At 43.1% G+C, this 16,863-nt stretch overlaps 1 protein-coding gene across 1 annotated transcript in view; it reads right to left on the reverse strand.

Moving 5' to 3' along the window:
- The window catches only part of LOC131274234 (ral guanine nucleotide dissociation stimulator-like), a 54,097-nt gene extending 37,486 nt beyond the window's left edge, over positions 1 to 16,611 (reverse strand). The window contains 3 exon segments of the mRNA XM_071209518.1: positions 2,295 to 2,533; positions 2,671 to 3,507; positions 16,583 to 16,611. Of these exon segments, the coding sequence (XP_071065619.1) occupies positions 2,295 to 2,533; positions 2,671 to 3,507; positions 16,583 to 16,611 (1,105 nt within the window).
- Positions 16,612 to 16,863: the final 252 nt, after the last annotated feature.

Genomic DNA, 16,863 nt, shown 5'->3' on the forward strand with positions numbered 1-16,863 from the left:
GCCACACACACACACACACACACATATACACACACACTCCCCTCCTGGGCTGAGTCAGAGGAAGTGGCCGGCACCTGCCCACTGCCTGTTGCCCCCGGCTCCCCATGAGTGGCCCAGGGATGGTGACCCAGGCAAAGCTGTATACTGGACCCAGCCTGCCTGGATCCCCTCCCCTCAGAAGGACCCTCCCCCACGCCCTCAGGCTCCACTGAGCCCCACCCACCAGCAGCCCCTCCACACTCAGCTGTGCCCTGACAGCCTCTGCTCCTCACATGGTTTCTGCTCCAACCCCGGACCAGTAAGGGGACTTTAGGAATGCTTCCTCTTGGGGACACCTGCACAGGTTCTCGGCAGGGATGCCTGGCACTCAGGGGACATACAGTTTGGGACTCCCACGTTGTCCTGCCTGGCAGGTTACATTCTCCATGAAGGACTTGAAAACATTTCCTCTGGCTAAGGAGAGCCTCCCCAGGCCCAGCCCATCCTTGGGTGTGCTCCTGCCCATGGAGTGGCACCTCAAAGGCTCCGAGGAAGGAGAAGCAGAGGTGGCTCAAGTGATAAGGCCTCTGCTTACCATATGGGAGGATCCAGGCTTGCTCCCTGGGGCCTCCTATTGAAAAAGAAGAAGACAAATCATGCCTGCACTGTGAACCAGTGTCCAAGTGAGTGCCCGTGGTGAGCCAGTGCCCACGTGGTGACGTGGTGAGTCACCATGTGAGTGCCCGCATGGTGAGCCGGTGCCCACGGGGTGATCCAGCGCCTGCGCAAATGAGTCACACAGCAAGATGATCATGCAACAAAAGAGAAATGAAGGGAAGAGTCAAAGCAAAGCTCAGATGAAACCAGGAACTGAGGTGGTGCAATTGACAGGGAACCTCTCTCCACATCAGAGGATCAAATCCCTCTGAATCCTAGAGGAAAAAGATGAGAAGACAAGACATGCTTATGAGCTTGTGTGCCTGAAATTTGAACTGGGCCTGGAGCAGCAGGGTGCCTAGGGTTGCCTCCTGAGAGCCTCCATGTTGCTTAAATGTGGCCACTCTCAAAGCCAAACTCAGTGTGTAAATGCTTTACCTTCCCCCTACTATGGGGCATGGCTCCCAGGGATGGGCTTCCCTGGTGCCGAGGGATTACTATCAATCAATAACTGGTGTTGCAACTAGAAGAAGATCTTTAATAAAAGGGGGAAATGATACGGACAAATGAGTTTATATGGCTAAGAGTCTTCAAAAAAGAGTCAGGAGGTCATCAGAGGGGTCACACTTATGCATGCCACAGCAGGATCCCAGAGACAGTCAAAGTAGATACAATCCCAGGTGCTGGTTCTCCTGAGGGCTACAGAGACACACAGGTTCTATGGTCATGCCAGTTGGCTCTGGGGTTCAGCGCCTTGTCAATGGGACCTACATTGGAGTTTGTGTTCCTGAGTATGATAGAGTTGTATTCAGATGTGAACTTTCTGCACATGCCTCTTCTGTCACTTTTGCTGAGCCTGTGGTTGGCGCAGGGTTGGTGTATACTGAGGAGACTTCAATCTCTGGACTGGCCATATGCCAGCTGGGCCCTGAGCTTCAACAGCATTGCAGCTCCTACTCTCCGGTTTGTTGGACTTGCACCGTTGGCTAACAGGGAAATGAGGACAGTCAACCACCCACACCAGGGAACCAAGGGTGGAACCAACCAGGAGAACCGCATCCATTAACCATGTGGGACATAAACCCCCTCGCAACGTGGAGGTAGAGTGGACAACACCAACCCAGGGTCTATGGGATGGAGGAATGGAGTATGGAGTATGGATTGGACTGAACTTACTGGTATTCTACTATAGAACTATTGTGACTGGTAATGGAAGAAACTGTAGCATTGATGTGGAGAAAGTGGCTATGGTAGTTGCTGAGGGCAGGGACAGGGAAGAAGAGATGAGATGTGGGGGTGTTTTCGGGACTTGGAGTTGTTCCAAATGATATTTCAGGGACAGATGCTGGACATTGTGCGTCCTGCCATGGCCCACTGGATGTACTGGGGGAGAGTGTAAACTGCAGTGTGGACTGTAGTTCATGCGGTGCGGCAGTGCTCCAGGATGTGTTCACCAAATGAAATCAAAGTGCCACAATGATGAGGGGGTTTGTCTTACATTTTTTAATGTAACATTATTTTGTGATCTATGTATCTTTCAAAAAAAAAAAAAGAATTAAAAAAGAGAGTACACAGCAAATGGACACAAGATACCAAAAACAGCAGGGTGGGGGAAGGGGAAAATAAATCTTTTTTTAAAGTCTCCTAGGAAGGCTCACCTGCCCAGCCATGTCCCCACAGGACCCTTTCAGAGCCACAAGATGCGCTTCCAGGGCCGGCCGGGGCTGGGGGAGGGGTGGGGTCCGGCCTGCGGGACACGCGGGAGCCTTCAGCCATAACCAGGGCAACAGCAAGGACCCCGCGCCCGGCGGCACTGCCCTCCCCCGGGCCCAGGCGGCACTGGGGGTTCACCACGGGCCCGGGGGGAACCCGGGAGTCCTCTGGCCAGTCCTGTGACCTGTGGGGGGGATTTCCTCCTCAAGGCCGCTGAGGTGATTTGAGCCAAGCCTCATCTCAGGCCTCACTCCCGCAGCCGGCACGGCTCTCTCCAATCTGAAGCCCAGCACTCCACCTCTGCCTCCTCCCAGCCCTCACCGTGGGGCCGGGAAGCGGGCCGCGCTGTCCCTGTCCCGGGCAGTGCCACCTGGCAGCCCAGGCGCACCAGGCTCGTGTCGGCACGGCGCACGTGGGACCCGCGGGCGGCCGGCGCGGACGATCCCCCGGGCGGCCACGCGGAGGCGCCAGAGCGCGGGCGGGCGAGGCCTGCAGGGACCGAGGCGGAGCTTGGCCGGCGGCGGGGGCGGGGGCGGGGGCGGGGGCGGGGCCGAGCTTGGCACCCGGGGCGGGGGCGGGGGCGGGGCCGAGCTTGGCACCCGGGGCGGGGGCGGGGACGGGGGCGGGGGCGGGGGCGGGGGCGGGGGCGGGGCTTGGCTCCCAGAGGCGGCGGCGGCGGCGGCGGCGGCGGCGGCGGCGGCGGCGGCGGCGGCGGCGGCGGCGGCGGCGGCGGCGGCGGGGAGGTGCCGACCCCCTCGTCCTCCTGGGCCACCCTGGTCGGAAGGGCCGGGCCGGGCCTGGGGCGGCTGCCCGGGGTCGGGCACAGCGTTTTCGGCTCCGCCGTGCCCACCGCTTCCCGCCGGGAAGGCCGCCGTCGAGTCAGGGCGCGGCCCCCGGCCCCCGGCAGCCCCACGTCCCCAGGGGCCGCTGCTTCGCGGCTGGAACAGCCTCGCGGGCTGAGGCGGCCTCGGGGCGCCTCGGGGGCTCGAGGCGGGACGGCGGCGCTTGCGGCCTGCGCGGCGCAGTTGGGAGCCGAGAGGGACGCCCTGGAGAAGGTTCTGGAGGCTCACGTGGGCGGGGAGCCGGCGGGGGGCCTGGGGCCGACGAGGGGGCGCCACGCCGAGGCCCTGCGGCCGGCTGGAGCCGAAAGGTGCCCCCCTGGCGGAGGCGGGGGATTGGGGTGACGTTCACCCAACCACTGAGCCCCGCCGCGGGCGGACAGGACAGTCCAGCCACAGCCGGGGAACTCCCAGGACATCCCCACGGGGGGAGAGGGGCCAGCCCGTTACTGGGGGAGCGGGTGGGGGCGTCCCCGGAAGCGCGGGCGCTGGGCCCCGGTGAGGCCGAGGGGCGCCCGGTGCTCGGGTGGGGTTGGTGGGGTGGGTGAAAGGGACAGTACGACAAGGTGAAATAAACATTCCTGCACTTAAGAGTAGTGCCCCGAAACACATAACTTAGCTATGTAAAAATTATTTAAAATCTATGTTGATGGGCATGCAACATACAAAGACTTAATATAGGACAGTACGAACACAAAGAACAGGCAGAGTACTATGGAAATACAATTTAATACTGAGATGAGGTTGGTACTAGTCTAACTAAATTGTTTTAGTTTAAGATGTTATTGTTAATTACAAAGATAACAAATAATAAAAATATAGAGCAGAGGAAAGGCGAAGGAAATCAGAATGATACACTATGAAAGCCAATAGAAGCAAAAAAGAAGGCAATATAGGAGTCTCTAAGGAAGAAAAGAATACATGACATACAGAAATCAAATAGTTAAATTGCAGATGCAATTTCTTCTATTACTGTTGTAACTGGCAAAGAATTAAATCCAACTATTAAAAGGAAGAAATTGGTAGATTGGATGAAAAGTCTGATCCTGCTAAATGCTGGCTACAAAAAATACCAGTTTAGATATAGACACTAAAAGAGGTTTTAAAAAAAAAGACAAAGGAAAAATTAATTCATGTAAATGGTAATAAAAAAAAAACCACAGTTGATATTTTCAGAAAATACAGTCTTAAGGTGTAAAATATATATATTGATGAAAGGTTCAATAAACCAATATGTAATGGTGATAACCATATATACAACCAATAACAACAGAATACATGTATACAATACAAATAGAAATTTTTCCAGTGTATACCATATGTTAGATTGCATATAAAATAAAAATCTAAATTAAAATATAGGAATCATACAAGGGATCTTCTCAAACAACAATGGCAGGAGGGAAATGGAAAGTTTACAAGTACGTGGAAATAAATTACATTATTAAACAACCAATGAATTGTAAGAAGAAATCTCAAGAGACTAGCGAAATATCTGGAGATATTGAAATATAAACCATGGCAGAAAGAAATTAAAGACAACCTAAACAAACAGATATATATCCAGTGTTCATGAATTGAAACTTAATATTATTGATATATCAATACCACCTAAAAGGATCCACAACTTCAATGTAATGCCTATCAAAATTGCAATATCGGGAAGTGGACGTGGCTCAACTGATAAAGCATCCATCTACCATATGGAGGGTCCAGGGTTCAATCCCCAGGACCTTCTGAGCCGTGTGTTGAGCTGGCCCATGCACAGTGCTGTCACATGCAAGGAGTGCTGCGCCATGCAGGGGTCCCCCTCATAGAGGTGCCCCACGTGCAAGGAGCGTACCCCACAAGGAGAGCTGCCCCATGTGAAAAAAAGCACAGCCTGCCCAGGAATGGTGCTGCACACACAGAGAGCTGACATAGTAAGATGATGCAACGAAAAAGAGACCCAGTTTCCCAGTGCCACTGGAAATGCAAGCAGATGCTGAAGAACACACAGCAAATGGACACAGACAGCAGACAATGGGAGGAAAAGGGAGAGAAATAAATAAAATAATTTTTCTAAATTGCTGTATCATTAGCAAATATGGTAAAGCTGATCAGTTGATTATCAAATTCATAAGGCACTATAAGGGGCACTGTATAAGCAAAACAATCTTGAAAGAAGGTCAAAGTTAGAGAATTCACATTTCAGTGTATGGATTTTTGACAAATGTCCAAATCCATTCAATGAGGAAACAATCTCTTCAAAATATGGTACCGGGACAAGAAATCCATATGCAAAGCATGAATGGAACACCTACTCATCATATACAAAAATTAATTCAAACCAAGTTAAAGACCTAAATATAAGAGCTAATACCATGCAAACCTTATAAGAAAATATCAGCAACTAGCTTCAGGGCCTTGAAGTCAGCAGGGATTTTTATGTTTTACACCAACGCACAACCCAAAAAGAAAAAAATTGCTAAAATGGAATTCATCAAACATAATTTCTGAGAACAAAGGACATTAGCAATAAAATGAAAACCTACCAAATGGAAGAAAATATTTGGAAAACATTTTTCTCATAATAGTATAATATACAGAATATATAAAGAATTACTAAAATTCAACAAAAAGACAAACATCCCAACTAAAAAACTTTTAAAAATTACATTACTTATACTTTTCCAATGCATCACTGTATTCTTACCATCTTGTAATTGTGACATAATTTGTCGTAGTTGATAAAAGAGCGTTCTCGTATTTATACTATTAACCACAATGCTCATCCACCTCCGGGTTCCCTGTTATTCATTCCCTAGATTGTTCTCCAGCTTTCTTTCAATTGACATTTACAGCCACAGTAAATGTCCTTTCAGCCACAGTAATTTATGGACTACACTTAAAAGTAATTTTGTAATATTCTTGGATTAATGTCAAAGAAGGTTCTGTATCAATGCTAAGGGTCAAAAATAGATATGGGTTTTTGTTTTTTGTTTTTTTTTTTTGGAACTAAGGAAAACATTAGGTTTACTGAGGCAATGACTGTACAACTCTGTAATGAAAGCGAGAGCCACGGAGTATACAGTTTGGATAGAACATACAAGTCATGGGGCAGTCTAACACAATGACCTGTGTTGGAAGATGGGCTGTCGTTAATAGTACAAAGAGGAAAGTGTTCTCTAGTGTAGTACAGCAAATGTACAACACTAATACATGGTGCTAATAATTATGGGCTGTATGGGAAAATATAACAGATGTTTGTTATGGATCATAGTTAGTGGTAAAAGTCTGATCATGTTCTTTCATAATCTGTAACAAATGTAAAGTATTGGTGGAGGGGTGTGTGATGTCTTGGAATTCTGCACATTATGCATGACTGTTTTATAAGCTCACAACTTCTCTAATAAAATAAAAAGTAATGTAGTACCTTGGATGGGATCACCTGAGAGAGGAAAAGTTTATTAAGACTAAGAAAATGCAAATAAAGTATGGGTTTTGCTAATAATACCATGGCAATATTTGCTCACTAGTTGTGACTACTGTACCGTTTAAATGTAGGATGTTAAAAATCGATTAACTGGGGGTGATATATACAGAAATTCTTTGGAATATCCTTGTAATTTTCCCCTAACTCTAAAACTGTTATTTTAAAAAATCATTATTGAAAAGAAAAACAACAACAGTGTGGGGGGGGGGAGCAGGAAAGGGAAGAGCTCAAGAAGTTGGGGAGACAAGAGAAGAACCCAAATAAAAAGCAAAATAATATTTCCCTCTACACTAAGCCCGAAAGTCAACCACAAACTAAGTGTTTCAATTTACATGAATTTAAATTAGCACATATAAGGATTAATAGAATTTTAGCTATTACATATTTTCAATTTTGCACTTTCCAATAATATTTTTCTTTTCATTTTAATCTAAACAACAAATTAGAGCAAGACAAGACATATCTTCTAGTCCACCACTATTCTGACCCAGCACAGCCTCCTTTTTCTGTGCTCCCCATTTCAGGGAGGGCCAGAAACTGTAAGTCACCATGACTCTGCCTCTTTCCTCACTTCTGTCTAAGCATCAGGACCTGTAGATTGCACCTAGATTTTTATTCCTGTTTCTATTTCTATTTCTACTTCTATTTCTATTCCTATTCCTATTTCTAGATCCCTCCCCCTCCATTTCAGGCACCATTACTTCTGATTTAATCTCACTATAATGCCTCCTGAGAAAACTAAGGCACAATGAGTGAAGGGATTCTATTTGGGAAGAGGTGAAAGTCTTACTAATAAAATTTAGTGAGGATACTGAAATAATGTGAAAGTGATTAATCTCATTAGATTGTACGCTTGGGAGTGTTTGAGATGGGAAGTTTATGTTGTATATATGTTCTCATGAGTAAAAAAAAAAGTGTGGCTAAAGAGACAATGACAATTATACGTAATACACGATCCTGGATGGGATCTAGCAAGGAAGGGAAAAGTCTCAGAGGAAAATTATTGGGACATTTGAAAAAAAAAAAATAGAATATAGACTTTGAACTTTATATCACTGTTAAATTTCTTGAACTTCATAACTATTATTTAAGGTGGTTGTGTAAGTACAAATCCTTCTTCTTACGAAATGTACATTGAATTATTGAGTGTTCAAGGAGCATGGTGTATACAATGTACACTCAAGTGTCCAGAAGATAGATGGATGAATGGACAGATAAGGATAGATGATAGATAGATAGATAGATAGATAGATAGATAGATAGATAGATAGATAGATAGATAGATAGATAATAGGGAATGATGGGGCAAATGTGGCAAAATGTTACAATTGGTGGATCTGGGCAAGTAGAGGTAAGGCTATGCTGGAGTTCTCTGTATGGGGTTTGTGTTATTTTTGTAACTATCCTCCAACTTTTTTTATTAGTGACATGTGGCATATTTATTAATATAATAAAGCTAATGGCTGAAGACAACATTTTGGGACTTTTTTCAAAAGCACATTATTAAGGTAGAAAAACTATAACAGGAAGTGATCCAAGAGTGCTCCTACAAAGTAAAATGAACAACAAACTCCCTCCAACAAGAACATTAATAGTCCTGTAGTTTTTTAATGCTCTGTGAAATATTTGAAAGATTCTTGTCATCATACTGCCAAAACCATACAACAGCAAGTTACCAACTGTACAAAATTACTGGAAATTTCTTGACACTTTATTGTAGGACAACAAAATAAACTCACTAACCTTTGATAAACCCAGTAAAATATAAAATCTACATTTTTCTCATAGTAATTCTTAGATTTGATATTGTTCTTCCATTTAATGTCGCAAATAACACCATTTAGAATATTGCTTTGTTGTACAGACCAAGTATTTGACTGACTCATATTCTTAATATATAATAAAGTGGCCATATATTGCTATCAATTGTGTTTTTTGTAATGTCTATACCATAATTGTGTCTTGTATTCTGTAAGCATTCCCATAAATGTGTTTATATACAGAAAAAAAAATCTTGTCCAGTTTTTAGCATCATTATTTGCAAAAGTCAGAGTTGGAAGCAATTCAAATATCCATCACCTGTTGAATAAATAAAATGGTATATAGATACTATAGAATAATATGCAGCTGTAAAAAGGAATGTAATTCCAATAAGAGCTGAAATGTGGATGAACTATGAAAACATTATGCTATTACTATTATAAACTAAATATATTGTGTAAATGCATGGAGTTAATAATTTTAATATAGGTCACCAGAAAAAAAGAATGAGGTTAGAGTATGGAAAGCTGAGGTATAATCTGTGCATAATTGGTAAAAAGGTTGGTTGTAAATCTTTAGAAATGAATAGAGATGGGTAAAACATATCATACTCCTTGTAACTTGCAGGGCTATTGCATGGATATGACAGTGGTTTAAAGAGAAAATATAGGATCATGTATATTACTAGAAGGAAAGCTAAAAAACTAACATGGTACTCTATATGACAATGAAACCTCATGTAAAACTTGAATATGGGTGATACTGTATATATAAGACTGTTTTTACAAAATGTAAATACAAATATACTAGAAAGAAGGAAAAATAGCAGCTATGTGTGGCAGGGGAAGTATAGAGAGATAGAGAGATGATGAGTTTTCTTTGTCTTTATTATTATTATTGGAATAATGAAAATGCTCTAAGAATGATTGAAGTGACAAATGCACAAATATTTGATTACACTGAATACCATTGATTATACACTCTGGATGGATTTATGCTGTATTAATATGTGCCAATAAAATTGGTTTTAATGAAAAGAATGATAGGGACAGAAGAAATGTTACAGAATAAACCGTGATAAGCAGCTTCCATCAGTCAACATTAGAAAATGTTATGAGGCATCATATGCCCTCAGGTCCTGGGCCCTGAAAAGGGCTTTAGGTTGCGCTCTCACAGGAAATTCCCCCTGCCTGGAAAGTAATGGCATTGAAGTGACTAAAGATTCCTGGAGGCTCGTGTGTGGATTGCCAGGTGAAGGGATATCAGTCACACAGACCTTCCCAAAAGCCCAGACCTTCCATGGAAATGGTCCAGTGTTCGCAGGAGGGGAAAAGCTCTCTGATTAAAAGACCCTGCCTGGGAGCACTCCCACCTGAGCAAGGCATCCAAGCTTTGACCAGCACCAGACAAGGAGAAGCCTGCAACCCTATTCTTCCCCACATCCAGCCACCCACTCATTTGCTGCTCCTCTTGCACCCCTGACCCTCTTAGGCAAGCTCATCAGGACCCCAGAGGAAGAAAGTGGCTCTAACCTTAAACCTAAGTCCTAACCCAGAAAAAGAACCTGATCCTGAATCTTGAACCTTGACCTCTAACAATAATTTAAAGCCTTATTCCTAACCTCTGACACAACCCCAAACCCCTTTAATACAGAAAAATCATCCTGGATGAGTGTCTTATCTTATGCATTGAGTCCCTTTGACATATTAGGTAGGTCATATTTTTGGGTTCTGGAGGCTGTGTTGGAGCAGAACCACCACCAGCATGGCTAGGAATAGACAGAGAAGGAATAACATGGAAGACTAGCTGACTCTTAAATTTCTGCATGATGGAAACAAACTGGTAAACCATTCAGCTGTATACATGATACCAGTCAAGGGAAATGAAAGACTGCAAAAATAAATCAAAATAATAATATTAATATAATGTAGTGAAAAAGGGGTGATCACCTCAATTGACTTTGAAAAAGCATTTTAAAGATTCCAACATGCTTTCTTAATAAAATCATTCACAACACTGGGTAGAGAAGAGAACTTCCTCACTTGATAAAGGGAATTTATGAAAACACAATAGTTAAAATTAGATGTGATGGTAAAAGAATAAAAGACTATCTTCCATAATCAGAAACAAAACAATAAGAGTGCCTGCTTTCACCTTCCCTTTCAACATTGTACTGGAAGTTCTAGCCAGAGCCATTAAGCAACAAAAATAAATAAAAGACATCTATACTGGAGAGCAGTAAGTAAAATTCTCACCATTCAAAGAAAACATGATCTTATATGAACTTTGAACTCAAGTCCACTATTATCTTCAAGAAAATAGAGAATATACAACACAAATGCATGGCCCTACAACTAAACAATTAGAAAAGCCTGAAAATTTTGAATCAGACAAGCCCATAAAATGTGAGTCCCCATCGACTGGGACACATGTCACTCTTGCAAAGAAAAAAACAGTGAGTCAAAGAGAGCACAGCCATTAAGGGAAAAGACAGGACTCGAACACCCATTGAGTACCCTCCATGGAAGTAATTACTCAGTGCCCTCAATTACTTTTTTTAAAAATTTTTATTCCACCTGCCCCTGCCCAGGATGGCTCCCTTGTCTCTCTGCTTGTTGTCTGTTCATCTTCCTTAGGATGCACCAGACACCAAAACCTGGACCTTCCATATGGGAGAGTGCCCAAATGCTTCATTGCAACTCGTTGTGGCTCATTGCAGCTCTTTGCAGCTCCTTGCAGCTTGTCTTCTTTAGGAGGCACCAGAAACGGAACACAGGACCTCCTATGTGGAAGGCGGGCACCCAGTTCCTTGAGCCGCATGCGCTCCCCGCTAGGTTATTTCTGCATTCAAAGGAAAACATTGCTTTACAAGTCAAAGGGCTCCACATTTCCCAATGATGAGGGGCAACTCATTACATGCTAACTACCAATTCATTCCCTGACCACCTTCCTGGGAGTCATCAAACCTTACCTTTGATAATTTACACCATAATTTACTGTTTAAAACACTTGACATTTCCATAGGACCTCTCAAGGCCAAACTTAACTTTCTTTTCAGTCCTACTTCATGGGACTATATTGGGCTATCAACATCAGCTGCACCCCCAAAGGACTCATTTCACAAGTCCCCAATCTCATCTCCATCACACACATTCTCTTTAACACCTTTACATGATTTCCCAGAAATCCTCTGTCCTCTCAGACCTCACCAGCCTAGCATCAACCTGAGGAACTAAACAGCCTATTATGCAATTGTCCCCCTTCTTGGGGGTAAAAATTCCACTAATATTGGACATATATGGGGTACAGAAACACTTATACCCATGCACATACACACAAAATACCAGCTAGGACATTTCTGGGGCTCATAGGATATTGCAGAACATGGATAACTTATTTTCCTATGATTGTTTCACCTCATTATGCTATATGGCTAAGGCATCAGTCTCTGAGCATTAATTTGGGGTTCACAAACTAAACAGGTATGTGAATGTAGTAAATGTTCACCTTTATCACCCCTCACCCTTAGATTTCCTACCTACAACTTACTTCCTCATTGGTGGACATGAACAAGATGGACCCGTTCTTGGTGCATTGTCCTACAAGCCAAATGGACACCAGAAGCCACTAGGATATTATAGCATAACCCTGGAACTAAGGCCTCTCTGTCTTGCTTGTGAGCAGTAGCTGCTAATGCCAAGTTGGTTAAACCACCTCTGACTTAGTTATAGTTCACTCATTCAATGTCAATGTCCACCATGCTGTGCAAACCTCACCACTTACTGAAAACACACAATTTTCACCTCTCAATTTATCTTTTATGAATACCTTATTCCTCCACCACACAATACAACTCACCTCTGTCAAACCCTAACCCTGTTACCTCATTCCCTGATGAAGTGACCCCTCATGACTGAAAACTCCAGGGACTAACTTGTCCTAGACCACATTCATCCACCAATTAACTGTACATCATGTCTATAACATCCACAGGCAGGAAAAACCTTTCAAAGGTGGCTATGGCATTAATGATCAACACAATTCTCTTAAATATCAAGCTCTACAAAGTGTCAAATCCACTCAAGTAGCAGAATTAATTGCTGTCACTTGGCATGATTAAAAAGTGGAAGTGTAAAGGGCTAATGCTGATACTAAAAGTCTCTATACTTCTAAAGTTGTGCATGATTTGGGGATGTTACAGACACAAGAGGTTCCATGACAGTAGTAGGGTCTCCAATTAAACATGGACAGCAAATAGCAGGGCTCATAGAGGACCTTTGATTATCACTCTTGGACACTGTCATTAAGGCTGAAGGTCACAGAACTAAAAATTCAGATGAAAAACTGAATTAACTGGCTGAAAAATATGTTACACTAACTGCTTCTTCCACAGATTCTCAAGGTCAAATTCAGGTGATATTTAACCATGGACTGTACTCCCCTTCCTGTTCTCCCCTGTACAGGCCCAAACCCATGGTGGGATTTTTATACTTCATTACATGATATCCATTCCAATTTATTTACTCTGTCTCCAAAAGATAAGCCATACACAAAAGGACAAATATTGTATGATTGCTATCATATGAAATACATAAAATAAACAAATTAATAGAGACATGAGGCAGAGTAATGGTTACTGGGTGGGGAGGTCATTGGAGTTATTGCTAAAAGGGGCATGTATTTTGGTTGGGAGTCTAAAAAGAGTCTGGAAATAGTGGCCAAAGTTACATAATATTATCAAAGTACATAATGTCACAGTATTATCCACTTATATAAAAATGATTTTTTGGTATGTATATTTTTCCACAATTGAAAGAAAAAAATCAAACAAGGTAATAACCACATTAAGAGAAAGAAAGAAAAAAAACACATGATCCCCTTAATTGACTCAGAAAATGCTTTTGAAAATTTTCAGGACACATTCATGATATAAAACATTCACAAAGCTAGGAATATACAGGAACTTCCTCAACATGATAAAAAGAATTGATGAAAAACCCACAGATAAAATTAAAGTAAATGCTAAAGACAGAGAGATTTTTCCATAAGATTGAAAAAACAAGACTTCATCAAAATTAAAAACTTTTGAGCATGAAAATACATTATCAAGAAAGTAGAAAGAAAACCTATCAAAAAGTAAATAAATACTTGTAAATCATATATATGATGAGAGTTTAATATCCCAAACATAAAAAGTTAATAAAAGTGGAGCCAGGGCAAGATGGCATCTGAGTGAGTGCACCTCATAATCTCTCCTGCAAAGAAGTAGCTGAGTAGGGTCGGAGTCCTGATGGACCAGGCTGTTTTGGGTGTTTGCAGGGCAGGAGGTGTCTGGACATTGATTTGGTGGGACAATGACAGGAGATTCTTGCAAGAGGTAGAATTTTGGGTCTCTTGCACAGAGGTCAGGGGTTGTGGGTGGGACCCTTCCCCCTGAGGCTAGTGGCCCGGCTGCAGTGATTCCTGAAGGCTTTGCTGTGCTGGGGAGTTCCCAAGCCCTGAGTGGGCTGTTTCAGGGGCTTGCAGGGCGGGAGGTGTCTGGAAGTCGATTTGGTGAGACAGTGACGGAGGAGATTCTTGTGGGAGGTGGAATTTTGGGCTTCTGACATGGAGGTCAGAGGTTGTGTGTGGGACTCCTCCCCCTAGGGCTGGTGCCTGGCTGCAGGGATCCCTGAAGGCTTTGTTGTGCGGCGTTGTTCCCAGGCCCCACGTTAACTGGATGTGTGGTTCCCAGGTCTGTGTCCCCAAACCCTGGTGGCCCATGCTCCAGAGACTCACACACCTTGAGTCTGCAATATCACAGACTTCCCATCCCTGAATCCGCTGTGCCCTGAGGTCTGTCTGAGGTCCTTGATTACCCTAGCGCTCTGCATTTTTTTTGTTTTTGTTTTTTTTTCTCCTTGAGCTTGGAGGAGAGTACCAGCTGATTTGGGGAGAGTCTGGGAAGAAAGGAGAGGCGAATCTGCTGAGAATGCCCAATTTACCTAAACGTCCTGGGATAGGAAACTTGGTCTGGGAGAAGGTGGAGTCAGAAAATAATTAGACCCCCCTACCATACCTAAGGGGGAGGGATTGTAGGAGGTGCTATCCAAGCTTCCAATAGCATATTTGGGGTTACTGGTGAGGTGTAGGTGCTCTCATGCTGGAAATAAAGAGTCATTGTCTTCTGTGTTGAGTTGGTTCAACAAGGACCTACTTGACTCTCCTACCGGACCTCTCAGGCAGCTTTCCTGCTGCCCTGGAAGAGAGAGAAGTGAGGAAAGGAGAAAGGGGGAAGGTCAGATCCTTAAGCATATTATTTAACCACAAAGAGGATTCCTAGCTTGAAACATTGGTTCCTTTTTTTTGTTTTGTTTTGTTGTTTTTGGTTTTTTTATGTCATGGTTACTAATATTGCATTGGCTCCTGGTCTTTTCTCCCATTTTATCCCCCAAGGTCCTTTCTCATGTATTTAGTGGTGTTTTTTTTTTTCTCTCTTTTTCTTTTTCTTGCTTGTTTCCCGCCCTTTTCTTTGCCCCCCTTTTCTCTTCTCTTTTTTTTTTTTCTTTTCTCTCTTTCTCTTCTTTTTTATTTTCTTTTCTTTATATAATAGGTGCTGGAGGGAGTGCTTCACACTTGCTGTGTTTCTTCATCCTCCATTTCCTCTTTTCTGTGTATATTGATTTTGGCCACCTACACTATCCCCTTTCCCCTACATCTTTCTATCCTTCATCATCTACTGTTTCTCTTACATTCCACCTCCCTTTCTTTGGCCCCCAAATTGTCTGACTTTTTATTTCTAATACCTTTGCTCTGTTTTCTGTCTTTTATCCACTCTTGATATTATTGTCTTTCTTTTCTCTTTCCCTCTCTCATGAAAGCACTGGCCTTTTATTTCATACTATATTCCTCCCCATATACAGTAGACTGTCTCATTATAGGTACTCTATTGCTATAACTCTACACAACTTACATGAGTCTAATATCCATTCTTCTAGATCTCACATTGTTGCTCTGTTAAAATTTATTACCAATACTACTTTATACATTTTCTTTTCTTAACTCATTTTGCTTTCCCTGGCCCTAATATTTTCCTTCAAAGTGAACTTAACCAGCAACAAGAAAATAGAGTAAGAAGAACAAAGTGACAAAGAGAAGACATAACACTTACACATGAACAACAACTAATTAATCCCCAAGACTAAACAAAGAAACTAAGGAACTGATTAAACCCATCAAGATAAAATGATGACCAGACAACAACAAAAACTACAAACCAAACCAATAATCAAGAAAACATGGCTGAATCCAATGAACGAACTAAAAACCAGGAAGGGGAGCAGAACATTGGACAAGTAATTAAAGATTTCAAAACATATATTAGAGACCAACTTAATGAAGTAAAGGAAGAGATTAACAATATGAAGGAAACACTTGGAGAGGAAATTGCAGACATATGCAAAAAGATAACAGATATGATGGTGATGAACATCACAGTTCAAGAAATCAAAAATACTAGCAGTAGACTTGGCCCAGTGGTTAGGGCATCCGTCTACCACATGGGAGGTCCACGGTTCAAACTCCAGGCCTCCTTGACCCATGTGAGCTGACCCATGTGCAGTGCTGATGAGCGCAAGGAGTGCCGTGCCACATAGGGGTGTCTCCGTATAGGGGAGCCCCACGCACAAGGAGTGCACCCCATAAGGAAAGCCGCCCAGCACAAAAGAAAGTGCAGCCTGCCCAGGAATGGTGCCACACACATGGAGAGCTGACACAGGATGACGCAACAAAAAGAAACACAGATTCCCGTGCTGCTGACAACAACAAAAGCGGACAAAGAAGATGCAGCAAATAGACACAGAGAACAGACAACCGGGGTGGGGGGGGAGAGGAAATAAATAAATAAATAAATAAATCTTTTTAAAAAATACAGTCTCAGCAAATAGTAGCAGATTAGAAGAGGCAGAGGAGAGAATTAGCGACGTGGAAAACAGTACATCTGAAATCAAACAGATAGTAGAACTGATTGATAAAAAGATAGAAAAAATCCAGCTGGGACTTAGGGACCTGAATGACAATGCAAAATGCACAAACATATGTATTGTAGGCATCCTAGAAGGAGAAGAGAAGGGAAAGGGGACAGAAGGGGTATTGGAGGAAATAATGGCTGAAAACTTACCAAGCCTTCTGAGAGAGATGAATGTACATGTCCAGGAAGCACAATGCACCCCAAACACCATAAATCCCAACAGGCCTACCCCAAGACATATACTTGCCAAATTATCCAATGCTCAAGACAAGGAGAAAATTCTAAAAGCAGCAAGAGAAAAGAGAACCATTACATACAAGGGAGGCTCCATAGAATGAAGTGCTGATTTCTCATCTGAAACCATGGAGGCAAGAAGGCAGTGGTATGATATAGTCAAGGTACTAAAAGAAAAAATTTTCCAACTGAGAATA

Source organism: Dasypus novemcinctus, chromosome 18 (genome assembly GCF_030445035.2).
Source record: "Dasypus novemcinctus isolate mDasNov1 chromosome 18, mDasNov1.1.hap2, whole genome shotgun sequence".
Lineage (NCBI taxonomy): Eukaryota > Metazoa > Chordata > Mammalia > Cingulata > Dasypodidae > Dasypus > Dasypus novemcinctus.